This window comes from Malania oleifera, chromosome 8 (genome assembly GCF_029873635.1).
Source record: "Malania oleifera isolate guangnan ecotype guangnan chromosome 8, ASM2987363v1, whole genome shotgun sequence".
NCBI lineage: Eukaryota > Viridiplantae > Streptophyta > Magnoliopsida > Santalales > Ximeniaceae > Malania > Malania oleifera.
The window spans coordinates 93167912-93195175 of record NC_080424.1 but is presented as its reverse complement, the minus strand read 5'-3'; the positions used below and the strand labels follow the sequence as shown (position 1 = coordinate 93195175).

Here is a 27264-nt window from a genome sequence, read left to right as displayed (position 1 = left end):
TTTTTTTTTCGTTTCTAAAATTCCATCATGCTTTTAAATGGTTTGCTTATTTTTAGAGATTGCATACTTTTCTGGATAAGATTAGAGGCAGCCAAATCAGTTTCCATTTGGTCTAATTACCTTGAAAATAATCCTACACTTTTAATTTTATGTTATGTGCATGTCATGAAATTCAGTTTCTAAATTGCTATAATATTTAGTTTATATTTCATTCTTCATTTATCTTTATATTTTTTTTGGTTCCCTTTTATAACAAATGTCTTTTGTATCTGTTATACTGTTCTGAACAGATTTGCAACTCTTGCAACCCGAATGGAACAGTACATCCAGGGACAATCCAGGGATTTGGTTGATCAAGCATACACGAAATTTGTTAGTATTTGCCTTTTTGCAAACATGTTCCTATTGCTGTGTTGATCAGTACGGTGCATCAGAAAATTAATATGATTCTAGTGAAGCCTAAATTGAAAGAAGAAAAATGAAGCACATGTAGTTTAGGTAAAGCCTTAGTGAGTTATTGATTCTTGTTGCAACCTGGGTGTGCGGGTTTGAGTTGCCAAAACAGCCTCACTGCACGTGCAAAGGTTGTGTACATTTGACGCTCCATAAATTCCGCTATGGTGGGAGGCCAGGAGCCGCAGACACTGGCCTGCCCTGCTTTGATCAGAAATATCATACTTCATGTAGTATGGTATAATTTTTATATCATATGGTGTACTCGTCAATTATTTTCTTGTTTGTTTGAGCAGAGGCAAAAGATATTCTATCTTTGTCCCTGAAGGATTCAAATGCGACGAGTGGTCTCAGTTTGGGAAAGAGTTTGAAGCTTTGGTGAGTTCTTGTCTGTCGAGCATTGATGGAGTTGATAGTAACAAGAGTAATGAGTAACAATCCTAGAGTCAGATAGTATCAGGAAAATCTGAAGTTAATGGAATTTGATCGATTCCTGAGGTTGTTGCATGCTCGATTCCTAATGATGGAGTTCGTTTGATTCTTAAGAATAGAATTTGATCCATCCCTAAGGATGTTCCGGAGGTGGTGTGTGTTTCTTGCGGGAGGAAGATGCAAGAGGAGACCTTGTTGACAACTATGCATGATAATTGACGTTGCTGAGGGAAAAGGTTTTGGCAGAGGAGGCTAGACCAGAGGTGTCTAGGATTGCTTGCATGGATGACGAGATGGTGAAGGTTGGGTGCGCTGGGCCTGGGTTTTTGATAATTAATATAGATATGCTCGGATGTTTGAGAATAATAACTGCCTTTTAAATTCTCTGATGAGGAGGCCTAAGGAGGCCCAAGAGCAGACTTTTTTAAATCTATATTGGGCCAGTTTAGAGAGTGGAATATTCAGTGGGGCAAAATCTCAGTTTGGCCAATGGGCAGGCCCAAATGCTTACGGGTCTCCATTGTAAAAGAAGGCTCTCTTCGAAAAATCTGTGAGGCTTTGGGAGTTAATATCTACTTTTACCAGAAGAAAGATGCAGGCAGTTCAGCACTTAGATTGTCTTCAAACAAGATCTATGATGATCAAGAGGAGGAAGCAGGTGCTTTGAAAATTTATTTTATTTTTATTTTTAAAGAAAGATAAGGAGGCGGAATAAAAAATATGGGTTGCGCAAAGCTCTACTAAATTTCTAGAGGGTGGTGCATCTCCGTTTTGGAGAAGAATAATAGGAGTCGGGGTTCTAGTATTGAGTTTGGGGATCTTCTAAGAATTTTGATTCTTGTGAAGTTGAAAATCAGGACTTCATTGTTGGTTTTGAAGGGAATTCAGATGATAAGGGAGTCAATTTGGATAATTTGAGTAGTCGAAAGATTTTGTTCGTCATAAAGGTGTGCAATTGGGTTTTGAAAGGAGGAAGTATTTTGAACCAAACATGTGCCCAGAATGGTACTTTACCCATTAATTGAAACAGCAGCCTACTCAAAAAACTGCCATCACCAGATACATTCTCAACTCGAAAATGATACTCTTGGTTATGATATTTATCCTTCAGCATAAGATTTCCTAAGAATCTTGACTTACTAACACTATGCCTTTCCCATAATTACTGTGTCTACCAAGGAAGATTTCTATGAATAAGAATTCCATTAAAACAGAGAAGAGCCTCAATCTGAATATGTTAAGACTGCTGTCGTTCATATTCCCACTGATTATGCTGTGGAGAAACTTTTTTGCCATTTGAATCCTGGTTTTTTGTCCCATTTTGGTTTATGGACATGAATGTCAATGGGACAAGAAATTAGAGGTAGGACGACAATCTCTGAATGATAAGGCTTCTGAAATTAAACCACTAGTCCACTATATTTTAAGATGACCAGCATTAGCAGTTTAGAAGTGAATATTATGTAAATCTTATGCTTGTTAATTTGAATTGCCAAGAGAAAACATACATTAAATAAAAGGGAAAATGACACTTACCTCCCCTGAGGTTTGGCAAAAAGACAGGGACCTCATCTAAGGTTTTAAAAATTCCATTGACCTCCCTCGAGGTTTCAAAAATGTCATAGACATCCCTTGAGGTTTGCCAAAAAGGCACAAAATCCCCCCTCCCCCCCAAAACAGAAAAAAAAAAAAAAAAAATACCTAGTCATTTTTCATAATAGAAGGGGATGTTTGTGTCTTTTTGGTAAACCTTAGGGGAGGTCCCTAAAATTCTTGAAACTTAAGGGGAGGTCTCCGGAATTTTTGGAACCTTAGGGGAGGTTAGTGTCTTTTTTTTCAGACCTCAAGGAAGGTCAGTGTCTTTTGCCCTTGAATAAAATATCTTCACAATAAACGAAATAATGTTTTCATTTTCATTTAGTGCTCTTTGATTCACCTCATAGTTTGTTGTAAACTATTTATTTGAATTGAAAGCTCCTCTAAATTTAATGTCATGAAGTGTTATAAGTTTCATGAATTGTGATATGGTGTTAATCTGAGTTATTCCCCTTTTCTTTTTTGAAGTTTTGCAACCTCACTTTTTTGGACTCCTATTTTTTGAAGGGTCATCCCTCTCATAGATACATAACAAGGAACCAAAACTGTTGTGTACTTTATTTAGCATACTTTATCTGGAGGGTAATTTAAACCTTTCATTGGCTTATTTAAGAGGGAGTCTTCCCTTTATCAAATGTAAGGGCCTGCCCAAACTACTGCCTTTATACAGGATCTATTATCTGTTGACCTGTGTGGTAGGTTAGCCATTTAATTCAAGAATTTTTAAAGTTACCAACTACTGTGTTTAATCAGAATCTGTAGCCCTTTCTGTTTATTTGTTATAAGATTCAAGCTCATTATTTGCTCACAGGTTAGCATAATGTTTGTTACGTTGGAGAAAATTGCTCAAACTGACCCAAAATATGCTGATATATTGCTTTTAGAGAATTATGCAGCATTTCAGAATAGGTATGCTTGAATGCTTCCTTTCTTTGAAATTTTCCACTGTCCTTTTAAGTTGATCTTTATGTTGTTGTACTCTTGAGGGTGATGAGATCTTTTTCTGAGCATTATAAAGTTTGTGTGCTGATTGGAAATAACTGCGTGCAGTTTGTATGACCTAGCTAATGTTGTGCCGACTTTAGCCAAATTCTATCACCAGGCAAGCGAAGCTTATGAACAAGCTTGCACACGGCATATCAGCATGATAATATACTATGTGAGCAGCCCATTTTTCCAGCCTAGTCTTGTTCTTACTCATACATTTGATATTGCCACTAGTTAAATTACTTTGTGTATTGGAAGTTCTAAATGTATAATTCTCAACATCATGTTTTGGACTGTCTGCAGCAATTTGAACGGCTTTTCCAATTTGCTCGAAAAATTGAAGATTTGATGTACACAATTACACCAGAGGAAGTAAGTGTTTTGGTGTTTGCTTACAATTTCTCATTTTTCAAATTTATGCATGTTCCAACAGGCAGCTGCTTTGAATGTCCTAAATGCTGTCTAGTTGAGATATTGTTGTTCTGTTCATTCCCTTCCTGTCTAATTGGACTGAACTCTGTGTTGCAACAATTACAGCCAGCAGTTTGGGGTTCCTTGCTTCTTATAGTTTGCTCTAAGCATCTTAAAAGGAACATCGATTGGCAGTTTACATGCTCTTGACCACTTCCAATGCCAGGAAAAAATTTAGGTTATGATGTTCCAGAAACCTTAACTGCGGCATTAGACATTGCAGTGTTTCCATGGATGAGGATGAGCACGGCTGGACAAGATGTGGGGTAGTCTTGTCGCGGCACGGGCGTGACTCCTCACATGTCAGGCAGACTAAGGTTTAGGGTGATTCCTGGTGGCCTTAATAAACTACCACTCTGTGACAGAAGCCTGTGGATATGAATATTCACAATTGATTGATAAGAATTCTTCGGAGCAATAGGATGGAACAGCTCAAGTTTGCAGCAGGGTGGGTTGCTAAATACTCTGAAGGTGGTGGCATAATGATTGATGATGGAGCTGGAGAGTATCTTATATCAGAGTCACCAGCTATGCACTATGGAGGTGATGGGACACTTCAGTGACTAGTACCAGACTATTCTGGGTTTCAGCAACTCCATCTGAACAGGTGGACTCTCCGTGGAAAAATATTTTCATGTTCACACAAGGGAGATTATGATTGTGGTGATTTCAAGAAGCACAAAGTGGATCTTGCGGTAGAGTATGCTCAAATGATTACTAGGGGTATGCAAAAGAGTTCTCAGGATGCTCCTAGGTAGATTTAAAAGTTAAAAATTTGGGTGTGGCAGATGCATGAATGAGGGCATGAGGGTTTTTTTTGTTTTTCTTTTGATAGCAAAAGAAGATAACTTTAATAGAGAAAGAAGAATGCCAAAGGAGGACAAGAAATTCCCAAAAGAAAGAAAAAAGAAATAAAAAATAAAACAAAACTCAAACAATCAGACTGACAAAGCCAACCAATCGCATTTCATATCGGAAAACCTCGATCCTTTAAAAAACCAGCATGAAGGTTCAATTGGGTATTGGAATGCATAAAAACAAGTTTTTAAGAGGGCGATGAGAAATTTTCTCTTATGGAGTGTGAGCTGGTTTTAGTGAAGGGTGCTAGGGATAAAACTAGCGAAGGTGGTGATTAGGCTATTAGGAAAAATTTGGAGTTTGATTGCGACTTTGGGTGCAACAATGGTCTATTATTGGAATTGAAAAGCAGAATTATTTTTAGAAACACTGCAGTAGTCCAGAATGGCACACAAACAGGTTTTTTAGGAGAAATGATAATTGGGGTTTTTCTCTTATGGAGTCTGAGGTGGTTTTAGTGAACTATCCTAGGGATAAAACTTGTAAAGATGGTGATAAGGCTGTTGGCGAAAATTAGGAAGTTTGATAGCGACTGTTGGTGCAACAATGGTTTATTATTGGATGAAATTTGTGCTGGGTATGGATATACCTTGGATTCATCTTTTCTCTTGAACAAGGGCTATTCAATTGGGTATTGAAATGCATAAATATTTTTAGAAACAAATTTGTATTTTGGAATGGTACACCAACAACTTTTTTAAGAGAAATGGTGATGGAAGTTTCTCTTGTGAAGTGTGAGATGGTTCTGGGGAATGGTTCTAGGGATAAAACTAGTGAATGCTGTAGAGCTCTTTAGAAAAATTACCGAGTTTGACAATGACTTTGGGTGCATAAATGGCTTATTATTGGATGAATTTGAGCTCAAATAAATTTTGGATCGATCTGCAGAGGGTGCTCTTATGTTTCAGAAACTCCAACTCTGTATTTTGAGCGGATTCTCATTTTTTAATAATGATGAGATTGTGGCAAATTCCTTGGGATTTTTGAGGTTTAACAGAAATTTCAGTAGAAACTTTGATTTCAATAGCAATTTCAATTTTGATTCAAGGAAATGACGAAAACTTGCAACGAATTATGAAAATTGTAAATGAAACTTCAGAAAATGTCAGAAAAGATGATTGTGAAATGTGAATAATTCAGAACCAAAAGAAGAAGGTGCATAATTTGCTTTATTCAGTTTTTAAATTTAAAACCCAAAAATTTCAGCCATAGTTTCCAAAATTTTGAAAATTTCAGACGAAATTCCAGAAACTTTTGAACATTTGGCCCAAAAATTGCAGAAAAAGGATGTTTCCATTTCGATCCTTCCTGAAACTCTGGTCAGGCTCAAAGGGATCAAGATAATAATTGAAGGGGGACAATATTTTAACAATGCCCATTTCTTGAGAGCAGAAGGTGAATGAGGGAGATGTTGAGGCCCAATGATTTTTGGAGTTTGGTTATAATGGGTTTGTGCTTGAATGGTTCTGGGGTCAGGAAGTTAGGTTGTCTTAATGGTTATTTTAGTCTTTTAGCATTATTGTTAAGTGTGTTAGTGTTATTAGTGAGAATGAGTAAAGGTGTTATGATCATTAGAATGTATTTGATTTGTATTATAAATAGAGGGAGGGACCTATCTTTGAGTTAGCGTATTCATTTAATAAAAAGTCTCAACATGGTATTAGAGCATGATCCAACTTAAACCCTGTCACCAACCCACACTCACCTGCTGCCAGAATACACCTCCATTGCTGTCTTTTCAGAACCACAACAACCCTTTATTAGTTCACAAACTAACCATTTAACTAAAAACAGAACCCTCTGAACCATCACCCTACAAAATCCCATTGTCAGAAACCTCCTCAAGCATCGGCCGATTGTCGGCAATCGTGACTCCACACACTGGTTTGTGAGAGTCATTCCAGCCACCTTTTCTGTTTTTTTCCTCCTGAATGTTCATAAAGGTATTTTGTGAGTCTCTTGGAGCAGTAGTAGTGTTCATAAGTTGATTTGTGGGGCTTTGGTAGTGTTATATCAATTTGTAGGTGGTTCACCTCGTTAGTGGTTATTTGGGTTAGTTTTGATTGTTCTTGTTTGACGGTGGTGTGGTTGCTAGTTTGTGAGTGTTGGGATGGAGTCTATGAATCCCAAAAATAGTTTTCCTTCATCACTACCACAAATAACAACTGAAAAGTTGGATGAAAAGAATTATGTTTAGTGGACTAAGGCTATTCAAGTTTATTTAGCAAGATTTGGAAAATTTGACCACTTGCTCCAATTTGGTCCCCATTTTTTTTTTTTAATTTTTTTTTAATTTTTATGAGAAGAGAAAAGAAGTGTGGATTCCGGAAAATGCCTTGATTGTTTCCCTATTGTGGAATTTGATGGAGCCCCAGATTGGACAAATGTGCATGCATCTAGATACATACAAGGGGATTTGGGATTATGCCAAGCTTTTGTAGTCAACATTACACGTATGTATGATCTATCCTAGGAGTACTTTCAGCTACAATAGGAAGATAGGAGCATTACAAATTATTTTGGAGAGATGAAACGTATTCATGAGGAGCTTAACATCGTGCAACCTATAATTGTCAATATTTGTGAGATGCAAAAGCTGAGGGAGCAAATGACAGTTCTTCGGGTTCTAACGGGTTTTAAACCCGAGTTTGAGGCAGTCTGGTCTCAGATACTTAGTAGTGCAGAGTTGCCACCACTTGCCAATATTTGTTCTCATGTCCTTCGTGCTTCCTGTAACACACATTCTCCTGCTCTTGCATCTGGCTTTGAAAGGATAGCCTTTGCCATGCATGGTGATTCTATTTCTCTATCAAACAACTGCAGAAGTTATCAAGGTGGTTTGCATGGTCGTGGTGGTAGAGATGGACGAGGTAAAGGCACTCCTCGCAACTACACTCATTGTGTACAAGGTAATCATACTATTGAGCAATGTTGGGATCTCCACGATAAATCTTCATGTGTTGCAATGCAGCCACCACCAACCCCACATCGTTGGGGCCAAGTGGGAGGCAATGTATTATATCCGTCAAAGGAAGAGTATTCCAAGTTCTAGAAATATCGGGCATCATAACAAGCTTCACTTTCCATTGAATTTCTTGCCCAAACAAGTAATCCCACAACATGCCTATCACCCAGTACTTCTTGCCCTAGTCCTTTGGTTATAGACTCCACTACCACTAATCATATCATTGGTGTATTTAATTTCTTCTCTACTCTCCAGTATTTTGAAAACTTACGCTGTTAACTCTTGTTGATGGATCCCCCACTACTGTTAAGGGAATTGAGATTGTAAATTCCACTTCTTCTATTTCTCTTCCTTCGATTTTGTATATCCCAAGTTTCCTTTCAATCTTATGTCCATTAGCAAGATTATCAAATCCATGACTTGTTCAGTAACGATCTTCCCTAATTTTGTGATTATTGAAGACAAGGAAGACGATTGGCGGAGGTCGTGAAGCAAGTGGACTTTATCACTTTGAACCGCTATCTTCTTCTACCGTCTACACTGCTGCTGCCACACGTCTTCAAATTCATTGTCGCCTTGGTCATCCTTCGTTGGAAAAGTTGAAACGTCTACTTCCTAATTTGAGTTCTGTGTCTAGTTTTATTTGTGAGTCTTGTCAATTGGAGAAGCATCATCGTGTCCTTTTTGCTTCTTGAGTCAATAAGCGGGCTGCAAGCCCTTTCATGTTAGTCTATTCTAATGCTGGGGTCCTAATAGAGTTGTGTCCGAGTTGGGTTTCCATTACTTTGTAACCTTTGTGGATGATTATTCAAGGATGACTTGGCTATATTTAATAAAAGATCGTTCCGAGTTATTTCATATATTTAATGCCTTTTCTTTTGAAATAAGGACTCAATTTGGTTTGCCAGTTCGAATAATTTGAAGTGATAAATCTAAAGAGTATTTTAGTGCTCTCAATTTACTACTTATATGACTCAATTTGGTATTGTTCATCAATCATCCTGTGCCCACAGTCAACAAAATGGTGTGGATAAGTTGGATCATCGTGCTATAAAATTTGTCTTTCTGAGTTACCTATATACTCAAAAGGGATATCATTGTTATAGTCCTACTCTGCATCACTTCTTTATTTCTGCAGATGTTACCTTCTTTGAGTCTGCACATTACTACATTCAGTCCCTAAGCGCTTCGAATCTCAATGAGTCTCTTCCTTTGCCTAATCTTCCAAATTCTAGTTTGCTGTCCTTACCCAATCAACCACTTGTGTCTCCATGTAGTTTGAGTCCTCATCGTGTTGATCGTCCTAATTGGCAAGCGTATTTATGATGGTGGCTCCAAGGGAAAGAGTCCCCTCTAGCTTCTACTACCACGCCTTTGATTTTCTCGACTAATGATCATATTTCCCATGATGTTAATCCTCTCATTGCTGTTTGAAAAGGTAAATGCACATATGCACAACATCTCATCTCCAAGTTAGCTATAACTTCTTATCACCCTCCTATTTTTGTTTTGTTGCTACTGAAATTAGGATAGCTTCCCAAGAGGGGGGGTGAATTGGCTTTTAAAACTTCTGTTTTAGTTCTTTTTAAAGTCCTTAACTTCTTTTAATATTTAACCAATTCTTTTACTTGTTTATCTTGTTTTGTCAATCAAACAAGAACTCGGTTTCTTTTAAACAATCAACAAGACAACTAATAAAACATTCAATCTTCAACCACACAAATAATTAAACTAGTCAAGCCAATCAATCACAATGCTCAAACCAACAATCAATTTGTTTGCCAAATATAAGTTTACTGCAACACTATTAGATTGATGTAAGATTCAAGATTTAGATCTCTTGGAATATAAACGCTATTCAATTAATCTCAAGTTTTATACCATTCAATTACAATCAATATAATATACGTAATTTTCAGCTTTTGATGTTTTTAGCCCTGTGGTGAATATGACTTTGAACAAAGCCCTGTATATATGAAATTCCTTCTTCAATATAAAATCCAATTACTCTTTCCAAACTTCAAAATTCAAATAAACTCTTAAGTTTATTTATCGTTGGGATGTTTAGCCAAGTAACGTACTCCCGTATGGTTTCCGCAAAGAATGGTTCAACCAACGTACTCCCTTTTGGTTTCCGCAACCCAAATCAAAATTAAACTTAAAGTTTACTTGATTTCCAAATATACGTAGTTTATATGATTTTTAAATTTAAATCATCCACGCAATTGTATATGTACTGAAAGTAAAGAATAGGGAAAGAAAGAGTGAGACGGAGGTTTTTATGAGGTTTGGCTTCAACACAGCCTATGTCCTCGCCTTTGGCAAAACCACCAAAGGATTCACTAAACCTGTTCCGTTAACGGGTGGAACAAACCTTTACACACTCCTTTGTTAAGGCTAGAGCCCGCCTTCTCCAAGCGATATACCCTCACTCGGTCACTCCTTCAAATAGACTAGAGCGGCACCTCTCTAAGCGATATCACCTCGCTTAGCCAACGATCCGAACACCTCGAATCATCTAAGAACTATAAAAGATACAACCAATAGATGTGTACAAAGAGTTTGTTCCTCAAAGAGCTGATTAGTACAATTTACGAACTAGTATACTTCAAAGTAAATAACAATATGAAATTTTAATTTGAAGTTCAAGGAAGTATATCACCGATTAATTCTTTCAATGATTGAAAGATTTATAATTTGTAGCACAATTTCGGTGGAAGAAAATCAGCAAAAACTCAGTTGAATTCGTGCATAAGGTATGAGCAAAAGAGCCTTTCAATGAAGAGAGCACTTGAAGGAGTTTGATGACTGATTTTGATTCTTGGTTCTTGGTTCTTAATTTCAATGATCTTTGAGGCTTATTTATAAACTTTAAAAAGTATGTTACTTGATCCCCAAGTGACTTGGAGTATCCCCTAAGTTTTCATTACATTTAGATTTAAAAAACTAATTTTTAGAATTATCTCGTTGGAGGCCAAATTTTAAATTTCCGTAGGGTCAGTTGGCTGACCAGGCAGCTGGGAGGGTGTTTATGCAGGGTCAGCCGACTGGACAGGCGACTAGATGCTTTATGTCTCCCAAATTTCAATTCTGTTAACTGGTCAACTGGCTGACTGAACACAGTTCATTCTGGTCAGCCGACTGACTAGATCGGATTACTGTGTTGCTGATAGTTTTGACCCCTCTTCAGTAATTTGATTATAACTTTTTGCATATAGCTCCAAATTTAACGTTCTTGGTGTCAAAAGAAAGCTAAGAGAAAATCCTATAACTTTAATGTTGAACACTTCTTAAAATAATGAGTTTTTGATAGAGAAAAATGCTCATCAATATGGATGTATAAAAATTAACTGAATTTGAAAAAATCCCATTTTAGTGCTTTTTCATTCCAAAAACAATTTTAACCTTTTTGAAACAACTTCGGACCTTATAAAAATATTTTCCAAGTATGTTAAAAGGTATTTAGGTCCATGTAATTAATCCTAAGAGCTTCATGCATCCATATTGAATTTACTTGAAGTACTTACATTAAATTTCCTTAAGATTCTAAATCTTTCTTCTCTTGAAGTCTTCATGTATGTCCATGCTTTGGGTCCATCATTTCTTCAAGCTATCATATCAAGTTCATCCTCTCATAGACGTCAAGCTTTAATATATCATCCATTCCTTTAATTATTCTTTAAGCTTCATATGATCATGTTCCTTTGAAATATAACCTTCAATTTAATCCTTGTGAGTACTTGACTTTGCTTTCACATATGCGAGATTTGAAATATCATCACTCATCAAATATGTTAAGTTCTACTTGTTTGTTAGCATCAAAATAAGATGTTAAGCCTTGTAAGGCCAACAACTACTCTATCATCTGTTGCCCTTCCTAAATATGTTTGGGAAGCCTTAGCACACTCTAGGTGGAGGAATGCCATGATTGAAGCGATGAATGTTTTACAACACAATGATACTTGAGGCTTGGTATCTCTTTCTCTTGACAAGTCTGTGGTTGGTTGTCTCTAGTTATACACATGAAAGTCAACCCTAATGACTTTGTGGCTCGCTTGAAGGCACATCTTGTTGCTAAGGGGTATACTCAGTTGTATGATTTGGATTATTTTGACACTTTTTCCCATATTTCCAAACTTGCATAGTTTGTTCTTCTCCTTGGCCACTACTTGTATTGGCCTCTACATCAATTAGATGTGAAGAATGCCTTCTTGCATGGTGATCTTGATAAGGAGGTTTGTATGGAGCAATCACCCGGATTTGTTGCCCAAGGAGAGTGAGACTTAGTATGTTAGCTCAAGAAGGCACTATATGGTCTAAGACAGTCTCTCAGAGCATGGTTTGGTCGATTCAGTGTTGTAGTATATGAGTTTGGACTATGACGGTGTGCATTGGATCACTTTCTGTTTTATTGTCATACTTACTCGAGTAGGATCCTTCTTAGTGTGTATGTGGATGACATTATAATTACAGGTGATGATGGTCAAGGTATTCAGAACCTTAAACAATTTCTACGTACTAAATTTCAAACCAAAAATTTGGGTTTGTTGAAATTGCTTCTTGGATATAGAAGTATCCAAATCTCGTATGGGAACTGTTTTGTCACAGAGGAAGTATCCTTGATTTGTTGGATGAGACTAGGCTGTTGGGATCCAAACCGATTTAAACAGCAAGTTAGTGCTGGATATGGGTGATTTATTGCCTAATCCTAGGCGATACCAGAGACTTGTTGGAAATGTGAATTATCTCAGTCATTCGGCTGGACATATCTTTCACAACAAGTGTTGTGAGTCAATTTCTAAATTCTTAGAAGATGACTCATTGGGACGTAGTAATTCACATCTTGAGATATCTCAAAGGTGCACCTAGGAGTGGTCTTTTATATTGAGATTAGAGTCAGACTCACATTCAGTGATATATAGATGCAGATTGGGGCAAGTTGCCTTCTGATCGAAGATGCACGACCAGGTATTGTATCTTGGTTGGTGCTAATTTGGTTTCTTGAAAGGGTAAGAAACAAACTATGGTGGCCAGGTCAAGTGTTGAGTTAGAGAATAGAGTTATGGCTCACATTACATGTGAACTTGTTTGGTTAAAGAAAATGTTGAAAGAATTGAATTTTCCACATTCTTTGTCTACGGAGTTGACGTATGATAATCAAGTTGCGCTTCATATTACCTCCAACTAAATCTTCCATGAGCAAACGAAACACATTGAAATTGATTGTCATTTTTATTCGGGAGAAACCTGTGCAGAAGCTCATTACTACCAGTTACTTGAAGTCCGATATGCAACTTGTTGATTTGTTTGCCAAAACTTTGGGTGGTCATGTTAAATTTATTGTAACAAGCTAGGAGCATATGATATCTATGTTCCAACTTGAGGGAGAGTGTTAATGGTTATTTTAATCTTTTAGTATTATTATTAAGTGCATTACTATTAGGTTAATTAACGAGAGTTAGTGAGGGCATTATGGTCATTAGAATGTATTTGATTTTTATTATAAATAGAGGGAGAGACCTATATTTGAGTTAGGTCATTCATTTAATAAAAAATATCAACTGGTTGGATGGGGAAAAGGTTGAGATGATGGAGCAAGGGGAACTAGATAATTGGAAATGCTCCATAACTATGATCACAAGGGTTTGAAGAAGGGTGTTTTGAACAAGTCGTTTTGATTTTCTGTCCTTTTCCTAGTCTTAGTTTTGAGGACATATTGTCTTCTTTAGTTTGAAAGTTCTCTCTTGTTTTCCTTGATATGAAGGCCTGAGTGACTAATGTTCTGTATTCTTCACCTTCTACTCTCTTGTTCATCCTTTGCTCCTAACACCACTGTGTAGACATTTTGCTGGCAAAAAGTCCACTTTCATTGCTAAAAGCTTACCCCTTTGACCATAAACCATATCCTACCTTTATTCGTCACCTGTATTGGAACAACTTCTAAGATCCGTCCTTGTCATAAGTTTTTTTTTGAAAGCTGTCCCCCCTTTATTCAACCTTTCCTCCATGAATGCCTGAAATTAGTAGTGCTAGCCCACTGAAGTTTGATCAAATGCTACATCATCATGTGATAACTATTGTTTGTTATATGTATGTTGTTCTTTATAGGTAAGGGTGGTTCTTAAAGTGGGGGTACAGAGTGTTAGCTAAGTGCATTTTTTCCAGGTTGTTCAGTACTTGACATACTTTGCATGCAACCCGGTTGAGAACTAGTACACCCCTTGGGGATTATCCTGTTAAAAACATTATATAATTTGGAAAAATGGCATTATTGATTACTATGTTTAGGTAGTTGTTGAATGATCTAAATATTAGTTGGGGACTTTAATGCAACTTGTGCCACTTCAATTGTGGATGGGGGTTAGGGAGGCAGCTGATTGGAGACTTGGAAGAAGGCAAATATTCGCCTCCCTTTGTTTGAGCTCTATTAAGGTTTTGTAGGATGTGGGCCCTTTCTTTTCAAGGTAATATGGAGCTTTCTTTTCTTGTGTTTCCCTAGGGTGTTTTCTATTTATTGGAAGCAATACTTTGACAAAATTATGACAATTGAAATTCATGTGTGGCCATCCCAAGTAGGCATTGGACAAGAACAGGTGAAATGGGATTTTATCTTCAAATTTTGTTCCCCCAGTCTATAGACTTGAGCTTCTTTAGCCCTTTGGTTTCTTTCTTTTCCCATCTAACAGGAAATGTAAAATGTATAAAAAGTGAGGATGATATTGTCTTGGTTTAAGGATGAAGACATTAAAAAAAATGGTAAAGTTACTTTAGTAAGTTGTTTAATGAAACCAAATAGAAGGCTTAAACTTAGAATTGTCAAATGATAAAAAGACTAAAAATATGAGATTTATTTGCAAAATTAGAGTTAACGAAGTTAAGTTTGCACTAAAAAAGATGAAAAATGAGAAAACTATAGGATCAGAAAACATCCCAATTGAAGTTTGGAATGCTTAGGTGATAACAGAATTGTATGGTTAACTAATTTATTTAATACAATTATAAAAACTAAGAAAAATGCTAGATGAATGGAGGAAAAATACTTTAATACCTATATATAGGAGATATTCAAAATTTTAATAACTATCATGGAATTAAACTTACGAGTCATACGATGAAACTATGGGAAATGGTAGTTGAACAAAGATTAAGGTTAGAAACGAAGGTCTCAGAAAATCAATTTGGTTTTATTCCTGGGAGATCTACCACATAAGCTATATATCTTTTAAGAAGATTAATGGAAAAATTTAGGGAAAAGAAGAGGGACTTGCATATGGTATTTATTGACCTAGGGAAAGCATATGATAGGATACCTAGGGAAGATCTATGGTGGGTTTTAGAAAAAAAAAAAAAAAAAAAAGTGTATGTAGCAGGTATATAGTGATATCATTAATGATATGTACAATGGAGTAATGACCAGTGTATGGACTACATGCGGAAACTAGAGAATTTCCAATCACCATTGGTATACATCAAGGATCTTCTTTGAGCCTTTATCTTTTTGCTTTAGTGATGGACCAACTAACTAAGAGTATTCAAAAAGAGATTCCATGGTGTATGTTGTTTGCTGATGATATTGTATTAATTGATGAAATTAGGGACGGAGTATAGGCTGAGTTAGAATTATGGAGAGAAACTTTGGAATCTAGAGGCTTTAGGATAAGTAGAAACAAAACAGAATATATGAAATGTAATTTTAGTAATGGTAGGAGGAATATTGAAGACAAAATTAAACTTGATGATGAAGAAGCAAATAACACTTGTAGATTTCGATACCTTGGATCTATTATGCAAGCTGAAAGAGAAATTGAAGATGATATAATGCATAGAGTTAAAGCAGGTTGGGTAAAATGGAGAAGTGCTTCAAGTGTGCTTTGTGATCGTAGAATACTCTTAAAATTAAAAGGGGAGTTTTATAGGACTGCTATAAGACTATCTATGCTATATGGATCAGAATGTTGGGTGACGAAAAAACATAATATCCAAAAAGTAAAAGTTTTTGAGATGAGAATGCTTAAATGGATGAGTGGTATAATATTGAAAGATAAATTAAGAAATGAACATATTTGCAGTAAGTTAGGTGTAGCTCTTATGAAAAATAAGATAAGGGAGGGACGACTCAGATGGTATGGACACTTGCAACGTAGGCAGATAGTGCGCCAGTGAGGAAGAGTGAGTTAGTTATTGTGGGGGGCAATAGAAGGGGTAGGGATAGACCTAAAATAATTTGGAAGGAGATAGTGAGTAAGAATTTAATATCCCTGAATTTGTCAAAAGAAATGGTCCATGATCGCATAAATTGGCGGAAAAGGATTCATATCGCCGGCCCCACCTAGTGGGACTTCAGGATTGGAATTTTTTTTTGTTGCTGTTGAAAGGTGAAGGCATAAGCCTCAAGGAGTTGACTTGTAAGTCTTTTGGAGAGCATTCTTTAATTTTAAAAATGTATAAAATAAACTTATACATAGTAGAAAAATAAAAATTAAAATATTACAATTAGAATAAAGGAAAAGATAAAAAAACATAATTATTAACTCACACGCAGACCTTTTCTATGTACAAATTTGATCTTTCATAAATGGAAAATTGCAAGAGAAATGAAAAAGAAAAAGTGTAGGGACAGCAGTTCATCTGTTGGACAGAGAGAGAGTGCGTATAAAATAAATATATTAGAAAAAATTAAAAATTAAAATACTACAAATAGAATGAAGAAAAAAAATAAAAAACATAATTATTAAATCACGTGTAGACCATTTTTGTCTTGCAAATTTGATTGCAAAAGAAAGAAAAAAGAAATAGGTTAGGGAAGCAGCTCATCTGTTGGACTTGGGGGGGGGGGGGAGAGAGAGAATTGTCATCCTTGATTGGCCAGAATGAATGAGGGTCCAGTTGTTTTGTGAGTGTAGTCTTCTTGCCAAAGAAGATTGACTGAGGGCGCAAGAAGATTTTCCGCGGGAGGCAGGGGCCCATGGTCTGAAGGTTGCATGAACAAACAGCAGGACAGGATCTTTTGAGTTGTCATCCTTGATTGGTCAGAGTGAAAGAGGGCCCAGTTGTCTGGTGAGAAGATCGACTGAGGGGGCGAGAAGATTCTTCACAGGAAGCAGGACTGCTTTCTGCAAAATACAAGGGGTTTGTGTCTTTTTGGCCAATCTCAATAGAGGCTTGTAGAATTCTTGAAACCTCAGGGAAGGTCAGTATCTTTTTGCCAAACCTCGGGGGAGGTCAATGCCTTTTACCCTTTCTTTTATATTTTTATATTTGAAAAAATAGGTTAGTAGACATCCCACTGTGTAGGGCTTAGGATTTGAGCCGAAAAAGGAACAACTTTGCGTCGAGACATATACCCAGCTATCAAATGCATATGCATTTTAAGATATGTGCATTTCAAATTACACCTTGGGGCATTTAGGCTCAAAATGCATTGAGACGTGCATCTTTAGAAACGCCTGTGCATGGTGGGTGTGCTAAATTACAAATATTTCCCTGGTTTCATCCAGTACCAAATTTCTGCTTCATCATCTTTTAGGTCCATTGTTTCATTGTGTGTGTTTTGAGAAATGTGGTGATTGAAGTAATCTAGCAGGTATAAATGGTTTAAAAAATGCTATAAAGGTAAGTTCATGTCATTCAGTGCTATCTAGTCTCTACTTATTAGTTCTATGGAACTGTACCCATGGTATTATCTTCCCATATGTACCAAATCACCAGGTGAAAGTTTATAATGGTTTGTAAATAGCTTAACATCCACATCTGTCTTTGAATAAGAAATTTTATAATGGTTTGTATATTTATATCTGCATAGTTCGAGCAGTTTCTTAAGTACTGCAATTCTACTATGTATTATTGTCACCTTCAAGTTTAGAGGCTAGTTAAGAACTTTTGATGCATGTAATCATAATGTTACTGTATACCATTATTGATAATATTTTTGCCACAAATTTCAGATTCCTTTCCAAATCGGATTATCAAAAATGGATCTCCGGAAGATGTTAAAATCCAGTTTATCTGGGGTGAGTAGTGCAGTTCTGAAAATTCTGTCTCTTGCATCAAACATGCTCTGTCTAAACTATCATACCTTCCCTTGTACAGGTCGACAAGTCAATTGCTGCAATGTATAAGAGATTGCAGAAGAACTTAACTTCAGAAGAACTTTTGCCTTCATTATGGGATAAATGCAAGGTAAGTTGGTACTGCTCTCTGATAGCATTTTCAGGGGTTTAATAATTGTTTAGCTTTGTTGAAAGTTCATTACCTGTATGGTAAGTGGAACTTAGGTTTCAAATCAATAATCAGCTTTTCCTCCAATGACTACCAAAAGCCAATGCATCAAACTAAAGCTATAAATTGGAAATGTCTGGAAGAAAGTGCCTGGCAATTAAAATTAAAATTGGCTGTATTTTTAGATTTTCAATATATGCTGTATGACTGTATGGTAATTGGACATTAGGTTTCAACTTTCAAACATAGTAATCATCTCTTCCTCCTACAACCACAAATTTACCAAAAACCAATGCATTAAACTACAGCTATAAAGTGAAAGTGAAAGAGTCTGCTAGAAAGGGCTTGGAAATTAAAATTAAAATTGGTTGTTTTTTTAGAATTAAAATATATACTCTATATATATGTGTAAGAATACATACTGTTTGATCCAGTTCCCCCCACCCCCTCAATTTTTTAAGGATAAAAAAGTCCTTCATATGTTAGTGACAAGACGATTTACCATACCATCTTATCCTATAATACTCGCGTACCACACCAGAAGCAATGAGAAATTCTACCATGTGCCGAGTATTTGTGTGTTGGACATAACTAAACATCCGTGTCATAGACCCACACAGAATAGTTGTAAAGAACTGTGGGTCACACATGCATGGGCAGTCGAAATGTTAGCAACCAAATTCTGGGATTGTGAAATAATTTATTCAGATGTGATTATATTTATCTCTTTTCCTTTTTGCCCTTAATGTTTTTCCCCAAGGCCATGATATTTCTTCCTATGATATGTATTTATTGACTAGATTTTTGTTGGGAAAATGAGAAATTCTACCATGTGCTGGGTATGTGTGTTGGAAATAACTAAATATCCATGTCAGAGGACCCACACAGAATTGTCATAAAGAACTGTGGGTCACACACGCATGGGTAGTCAAAATGTTAGCGATCGAATACTGGGCACGTGAAAAAATTTCTATGTGATTCTATTTATCTCGTCCTTTTTGCCCTTAATATTTTTCCCCTAGGCCATAATTTTCTTCCTACGATATGTAGTTATTGACTAGATTTTTGTTGGGAAAATGCAGTCTTGCCACGCTAGGTAGCCCAAACTTAGAACTAGACAGGATGTTGATGTATAACCTCCCTTTTTCCCAACAGGAGCATTGCATGGATTACGCGTCATCTTGTTTACTCTATCTACAAAATCTGGCCAGTGGCCAACCATTGTGGTGATATGTCATTGCCCAATTATGATATTATGTATAAAAGTGCGAGGACAACACTTTTTTAGCCTTTGCCCTTTGTTCTTTTTTACTGCTGTTATAATATAAAGTCTTTTGCATGCAAGGGACTAGACCTTTTATTTTCCTTTTCTTATCCTTAGTCTCCTTCTCCTCGTTTATTACACCCTGTTAGTATTCCCCTCTACTTTTTCTTATCCCTATACATTTTATCTCATATCTCTAATGTCAAATATATCGACATGATATCCACTTATTTACTACACATTATTTTCTCATATTTCATATCCGAAAAGTGATTCAATTTTTTTTCCACATTTACCTTAGTCGTCTTCCCTTTGTCCAGTATACTTTCTCCCGCGCTATGTAATTTTGTTTGTGTGTATCCATTCAGTGATCATGTCTGATAAATATCTATTCTACATATAGAAGTATGAATAATGTAAATATTTTATAGACATAAATATCTCTTATCATTTGAAAATAAGGCAACTTTTGTAAAAAGAGTTAATGTCATGTTTGGTTTGCATAATGGATTAGCGTAGGAATGGAATGGAATGAAATGAAAATTTAAATGGAGAATCTAAACTGGGGCAGGCTCTTGAAAAGGCCCAATGTTTGAATGCTTCAGACTCAAATAGCATTTTGGAGAAAACATAGAGCTGTTCTGATTTTGAGTTAGGCCAATTAAAAAATCAAGCTGATTCTTCAAATGTTGCTGTTAAAGCCCAATAGCCACGCACTAAAACCCAAGGGTCTACATATTTCCTAATAAGGGCCCCCCGGGTGGTGGTGGATTGGTTTCTTTTAGTGGTGGATTAGATAGTAGGAAGCCCAAGAAGGTTCTTATGGTCCAATAATTAGAAGCATGAGCAGAATCTTTTGGAAGGGGATAATGGTTTGAGAATGGAGTTCATAGTCAAAGACACTAAAAGGGCAATCTCTCAGGTGGAGCATGAAACTCAATCACATGGAGGAGAGAACGATGAGAATTTTAACTATGGTTCATGTCAAGAGGTTAATAATTCTGGGAATTTACAGAATGGAAATAAATGAAAGACAGCTATGGTTTACAAAGGTGTACGAGTGACGATCTGCAAAGAAGGGGAAGGTAAGAAAAATATGATTGCAAACAATTGCATGAATTCTAACATTCAAGGAGGCAAATTATTAAAAGCAGATGATGCTGGGAATTTTTATGTTTTCTCAAGGTAATCAGAAGGAGAATTTTGAGGGGATATCTCATAAAGGGATTGGGAATTTAATGGTGACTTGGCTTGTGATGATAGTGTCGGATGAAATTCATGAAATTTTGGATTATCCTTCTGATTTCTTTGATGCACTGGGGTATATTTCTTATGTGCCCATCTCTGCTTGAAGTTTTAGATAGTGCATCAATTTTTGAGGAGGGTGGTTTGTGTGAAAATTTGGCTGTAGTTAATAGATATAAGTGTGGGATTCTTCCAACTCCTATGGACAAGATTAGTGAGCTAGATGTTGCAGCCCAAGATCTTTTGGATGGAATGGTAGTGGTTGGCTGATAAATGAAGTTTGATTGGATGGAACAAGAATAGCGAATAAAAGTTGGTGGAAATTAGCATAGCTTTGGAGGTCTATCAATCATGAAGGTGAGGGTTTAAAGAGTGGTTTGCTCAATTATGGTTTGTTAGTTATTTCTTCCTTTATTCTTATTTTTTTTTAATTTCTTTTTGCATTTTTTGTTTCCCTGCAATGAGGATCTCTTGTCCTCATCTATATTGTAATTTTCTCTCTTATCTTCCTTGATATATTTCTTTTGCAATTAACAAAAATGATTTCATTCTATCTTGTTCCATTCCATTCCTATATATCAAGATATATAGTAAGTTCAACCATAATTGAATAAAATTGCATTATTTATAGTATTTTTTTTAAAAAAAAATATCTAGATAAATTGATATTTAAACAAGAAAATCATAACTCAGTTTTTTTTTTTTATAAATTTTTTATTGTTCAATAATATACTCAATGCCCTGAACAAAAATTACAAGCCACAACTAATATAAAATAAGGCTCAAAATTCAATTAAACAGAGCCCCTCCATCTATTTTTATCCAACTTACAGCAAATCTGCACTGCAAGTTTTTGCTTAAACCAAAAATATGTATATCAAACTTGAGCCGCCTCGCAATGAAACCTGTGTATATTTATAACTTGCATAAATTAATTTTCCCTAGGAGGTTTATGCACCAAAAATTGTCAACATTCATATCTACTACATTGAATGTTCCTCAAGAAGAGCAGCAATCCGTGTGTATTCAAATTCTAAAATTCTTCTTATTGTTTTCTGTTGACTCGTTTAACACGTGCGCACACCCTCACCCTTACCCATCTGAAGTTCATTTTTAGTCTTGTAGAAGTATTGAGTAGTGATGTTTGAGCTTGGTTTTTGAGGCTTCAAATATTGGGACAGAAATTAAATATACTAATTTGGGAAGAGAAAATAAGGTATATAACAAACTAAATGAGCTTTCTGTTCTCTCTTTTTTTTTTTTTTTTTTCTCTGCTGCAGAAGGAGTTTCTGGACAAGTATGATAGCTTTGCGCAGCTTGTTGCTAAGATCTACCCTACGGAGAATATCCCATCTGTAGCTGAAATGAGAGATCTTCTGGCTTCCATGTAGAGCGTATAATTTTGAAATTTTCATTGTAGGTTAGGTTGTAATCATTTTTTTTATGTTTTTTTTGTGCCTTCAATTTTCCCTATAGCTTGATTTGTTGCACAGCTTCAAATTTTAGTAACTTGGGGTGAATAAACCCCATGTTTGTACCATGTAGAATCTTTAAAAAGATAAATTAAGTGTTTATGGTCAAATGACAGTCGCGTTCTTTATTTCTCATCAATTTTCAGTTAATTCCATGTTGACCCTGAACAAAAGAAATAGGAATTTGCATCTCAGGAATGGAAAAAAGAATGCAATAAGGTATGGGAATACAAGGAAGAAAGTGGTATTAACTTAAGCAACTGCTAAGTTTGGTGCTATTCTATGTAACAGGTATATTGACCTGGATTGCCCAACATATATATATATAATCATTTGCCTAATAACGACTCCTTAAAAGAGCAATTCTCATATTCATGAGCAATGATCATTTCACTCGTTGATTTTCATAAAATTGAATATGTTCCTAGGAACGGAGCATGTATAATACTAAATGTTAGGAACCTGTGAGCATTCAGATAAAAGTGACACCAAGATTTTTACGTGGTTCAGTTAATAACGACTTACGTCCACGGAGCACACACCAAGTATTAACTAACTCGTCAGAAAATATTACAATTCTCTCTCTCTCTCTCTCTCTCTCTCTTCTTCTCTTCTTCCTCTTTGCTCTCTCTGAGCTACTCTGTGCTCTCTCTACATTACATCTTCCACAACCCTCCTTTTATAGGCTTGGAATTTAAATCATAATAAAATAAAATAAATACACATGGAAGTTTATAATGAAGAGATTAATGGAGAGATAATTTTACCACGTTTCTGACTCAGCTCCAAGCTTGCAACGCTTTGTCTCCTAGCTGTCTTCTAGCTCCATCTCTAACAATCTCCCACTTGGAGACAGAGACGCCTCCTCAACCAGTATCATGAATAAATGATGTACTCAAAATATGTGCCTTCAAACATGAAGACCAACTAGAGTTGAACACAACTTCAGCTTCTCTGTAGTCACCATCTTCATGTCTGCTCGATTCCTACGAACTAATCTGATGACTGTCATCTTCACAACTGGTGTAAGAATGCCAGTGTAGTCAATCCCTTCCTTCTGCTCAAAGCCTTTGACTACCAACTGAGACTTGTACCTTCTGGAGCCGTCATGCTCCTATTCAATTCTGTACACCCACTTGTTGTGAAGGCCTTTGGGCAACTTTCACGTTCTGTTGGAGGTGAGAGATTTCATCTCATCCTTCATCGCAAGCCCCCACTTGCTTGTATCTGCCACCTGACATGCTTCATCATAGCATTCGGGTTTTCTTCCATCTGTAGGAAGTAAGTAATCAATATACCTTTTATTTGGTATATGTGACCGAGTAGATCTCCTAAGCTCCGGAGCTGGAGTAGGAAATGGTGGTGCGACGATCTGCTCCACTGGTTCCTCCACTTGAGGATTCTCGGTATTCTGCTGATATGTCCCAACACATTTTGAGTGGACTAGTTCTAGTCCCTTCTTCTTTGGGGCATGGGTGTTTATCTGAAAACTAATCCTCTTTTGTTTCCTGACTATACAATCATCACACATGTCAACCTGCACTGACTGTAGACCACTCAATTTTTCCTTTGAGTACATCACCCTGAGTCCTTTCTCGCTCATGTGACCAAGTCGTTGGTGCCAGATGTTGTTGTCGTCATTTCCTGCAGCAACTGAAATAGACATGGAGGCATTGGAGGTTAGAAAAAGTGTTCCGTTTTTCTTACCTTGCGCAATCGTTAGTACACCCTTTAAAACTTTCCATTCATCGCCAATGAATTTCGTCGTGTATCCCTCATATGCCAATTGACCAACTGAGATCAAATTCTTTCTCTGGTCTGGAATATACCTGACATCCTTCAGCTTTCATACTGACCCATTTATATTGATCTTCACAACTCATTTGCCGGTTACGTCGTAAGGTTGATCGTTGCCAAGGTACACCTTACCAAAATTACCTGCTGTGTACTTCTGTAGGCAATCTCTGCCGCATGTGGCATGAAATGAGGCTCCAGAGTCTAAGACCCAAGACTCCTGCTTGCTTTCCAAAGAGCAGATCAACATCTCATCATTCTCGGAAGCAATATTTGCTTCTATCTTTGCCTTCGTCTCGAATTCTTTCTTTTGACTCCTACACTGGTTCCTGTAATGACCAGTCTTTTCACAATTCCAGCACTCAATAACTTTAGTGCTCTGGGAACCTGTGTCCTGAGTACCTCTGGGATTTCTGGATTTTGACCATCTGGGCCTAGATCTGCCGTGGTTGTTTGATCGTCTATGCCTGTTTCCTTTGCCTCGATTCTCCATGTTCAAGGCTAAACTCGAATTGGAGCTATGGTTCAACTGCATTCTTATTTCCTCTGTCAAAATCATGCTGACGACTTCATCATATACAAGTTTCAATTTTTCTGTAGAGCTACTGATGGCAGTGACGACATCATTCCAATTTTCAGGTAACTGATTGAGAATCAGTAGGGCCCAAATCTCATTATCAAACGTTATCCTAACTGAGGCGAGTTGATCAGACAACTCATTGAAGTTATTCAGATGCTTGCTAAAACTCTCACCTGCAGACATGTTCATCATAAATAGTATTTTCATGAGATGTACCTTGTTTGTGGCTGAAGCCTGCTCATACATATTAGAGAGCACATCCATCAGAGACTTGGTGGATGTTATATGTTTGATATTGAACGCCACAGATTTTGACAACGTCATTCTGATGGCTCCGAGGGCTTTTCGATCAAGCAACTCCCACTCGTCTTCGTTCATGGATGTTGGCTTACCTTTCAACGGTAAGTGTAATTCCTTCCCAAACAAATAATCTTCTATCTGCATATTCCAAAAACCGAAATTGTTTCCATTGAACATTTCGATTTTTGAGCTATTTTCATTCGACATCTCGATTCGTTGATCTAGAAATGGAATTAGCTCAAATGGATAGCGCGATTGGATCTGGAACGATCGAAAACTCTAGAAATGGTTCAAGTCGCTCGAAAAACGGATCCAAAACGACTCCGAAAAGCTCAGCCAAAGTTTCAGTCAAACCTAGTCAAATTCGTTCACGTGGCAAGCTGATGTGACATGCTGACGTGGCATAGTTGGGCCAACCTGATGACGTGGCGCTGACGTGGCAGATGTGGGACCTGCTGATGCCGTGGCAGCTGATGTGGCAGGGTGTCCCACTTGCTTACGTGGCACCTCCAACTGACGTGGTGGAGCTGGCGTGGCCGGTTCTGAAACAGTGAGTCAGATCCAGGTCAGGTATCGGATCTCGGGTCCACCCATGTCTGAGTCACCTGCAGGGTCGGGTCTGGGAGTGAAGTGGTTCGGGTCGATACAGATCGGGCAAAGAAGACGAGTGCAACATGTTAAGTGCGTGAGCGACTGGTCGCCGGCGTGTTTGGCACATGGAGAGGCGTCTTGCTCCAGCAAGGCGTGTGAAGGCGCATGCAGCTTTGTCTGAACTCCTTTGGAGCTCCGGCTGGCACCCTTCTCTTCTTCTCGATGAGCTGAATGCGATTGTGGCCTCAAAACTCACTTTTGATCTACTAGACAGAGCTCTGAATTTCGGGATCACTTCCAATCTGGTTTTTCTGCTCCAACCGGGTTCTGATACCACTTGTTAGGAACCTGTGAGCATCCAGATTTTGTTAGGACCGGAGGAGCCCATGGGTGGGCTTGATACACATGTGTGAACACCAATTTGACCAAAAAGCTCAAGCTAATTAGATCTTGGGTTCATTCATGTGTATAAGCACCCATTATCCACTTTAATTTTTCAATGTGGGACAAACTCACAAGTGGAATTCTCAACAATCTCCCCCTTACTTGTGAGTTCCTACTCCCCCTTGAATGGAAATTGTCTCCCTTCTGGGACAATTCTCCAACAGTTGCTCAAATGGACCTTACCACTGACGTCTTACATGCCTCAGATTGCATTCCACGCGCTTCCAAACCAATCCTACCTCCCATGTCTTGACCCTACCTCACATGGGTGAACACCAATTTGACCTAAAAGCTCAAGCTAATTAGGTCTTGGGTTCATCCATGTATATAAGCACCCATTATCCACTTTAATTTTTCAATGTGAGACAAACTCACAAGTGGAATTCTCAACAATCTCCCCCTTACTTGTGAGTTCCTACTCCCCCTTAAACAGAAATTGTCTCCCTTCTGGGACAATTCTCCAACAGTTGCTCAAATGGACCTTACCACTAACGTTTTACGTGCCTCAGATTGCATTCCATGCGCTTCCAAACCAATCCTACCTCCTATGTCTTGACCCTATCGGATCCATCCGCAGCCTAAATGATCCTTATTAGCCTCAGCCACACACTTGGTCCTCCAACTGTTAGCACGTCTGGAGAATTAGCTTCCTGTCTCGACTTTTACGATGTCGCTCACCCAGAGTTACGATCCGTTAGCTCTGATACCACTTGTTAAGACCAGAGGAGCCCATGGGTGGGCTTGATACACATGGGTGAACACCAATTTGATCCAAAAGTTTAAGCTAATTAAGTCTTGGGTCCATCCATGTATATAAGCACCCATTATCCACTTTAATTTTCCAATGTTGGACATGCTCATAAGTGGAATTCTCAACACTAAAAAGCTGGCCTCGAAGGCAAATGACAATACAAAAATTAATGTGATTCAAATTTCTAACTCGAATGAGGGTAGTTTCAATGCTGAGATTTGAAAAATCAATTCTCTGGCTATTTATACCTTCCAATGGTTGAGACATTTGGCAAGGCAAACCAAATGCGGGTTTCATAATCATACAGATGCGTTGCTTATATCCAAAGAGAACTAGGTTTGCTTGGTTGATCCGTATCAACTTGGACCCTGCCTCCGCCTGTAATTGAGTCAAAATCGTTTTGCCGCAGAAAGTGCCCCAAAAAATGAGAAGTGCTTCGGTAAGAATAATTCCCTAGATATATCTTGACAATGACAAACCTAATTGTGTTGTGGAAAGTCATAACTGAATCATGTTCCATACAAAGGAAAGCAATGAGGAATCCCCACTGCACATAACATAAATAAAGACAAGTCAGCCAGTCAATTTTTCTGTACACCTGCATAATGGAGCTCAAAGGTGGGAATCTGAAAGTCTCGAGTATCTGGTAGGCAGACGAGTGATGCAAGCCATCTTAGTCCTAAACTAGAAAGGTACAAATTATTGGTTTAAGCCCTCAGAAGTCCTAAATTATAAATGGCTACTTTCGGTGTCTACCTTTTTTGGGCATAGTAGCTTCGGTGGATGTCATTATAATTAGGACATTAATACTAAAAATTGACAGCTTCCCATTTTACAACCCGG

The 27264-nt window shown here is 37.3% G+C and overlaps 1 protein-coding gene across 1 annotated transcript in view; it reads left to right on the top strand.

Annotated features, from left to right (window-relative positions):
- LOC131162474 (exocyst complex component SEC3A) overlaps positions 1–22071 on the top strand; it is a 56282-nt gene extending 34211 nt beyond the window's left edge. The window contains exons 19-25 of the mRNA XM_058118999.1: positions 291–372; positions 3293–3390; positions 3532–3640; positions 3772–3840; positions 17707–17772; positions 17852–17941; positions 21770–22071. Of these exons, the coding sequence (XP_057974982.1) occupies positions 291–372; positions 3293–3390; positions 3532–3640; positions 3772–3840; positions 17707–17772; positions 17852–17941; positions 21770–21880 (625 nt within the window). The 3' untranslated portion in view covers positions 21881–22071. The remainder of the gene's footprint in view (positions 1–290; positions 373–3292; positions 3391–3531; positions 3641–3771; positions 3841–17706; positions 17773–17851; positions 17942–21769) is intronic.
- The last annotated feature ends 5193 nt before the right edge of the window (positions 22072–27264 follow it).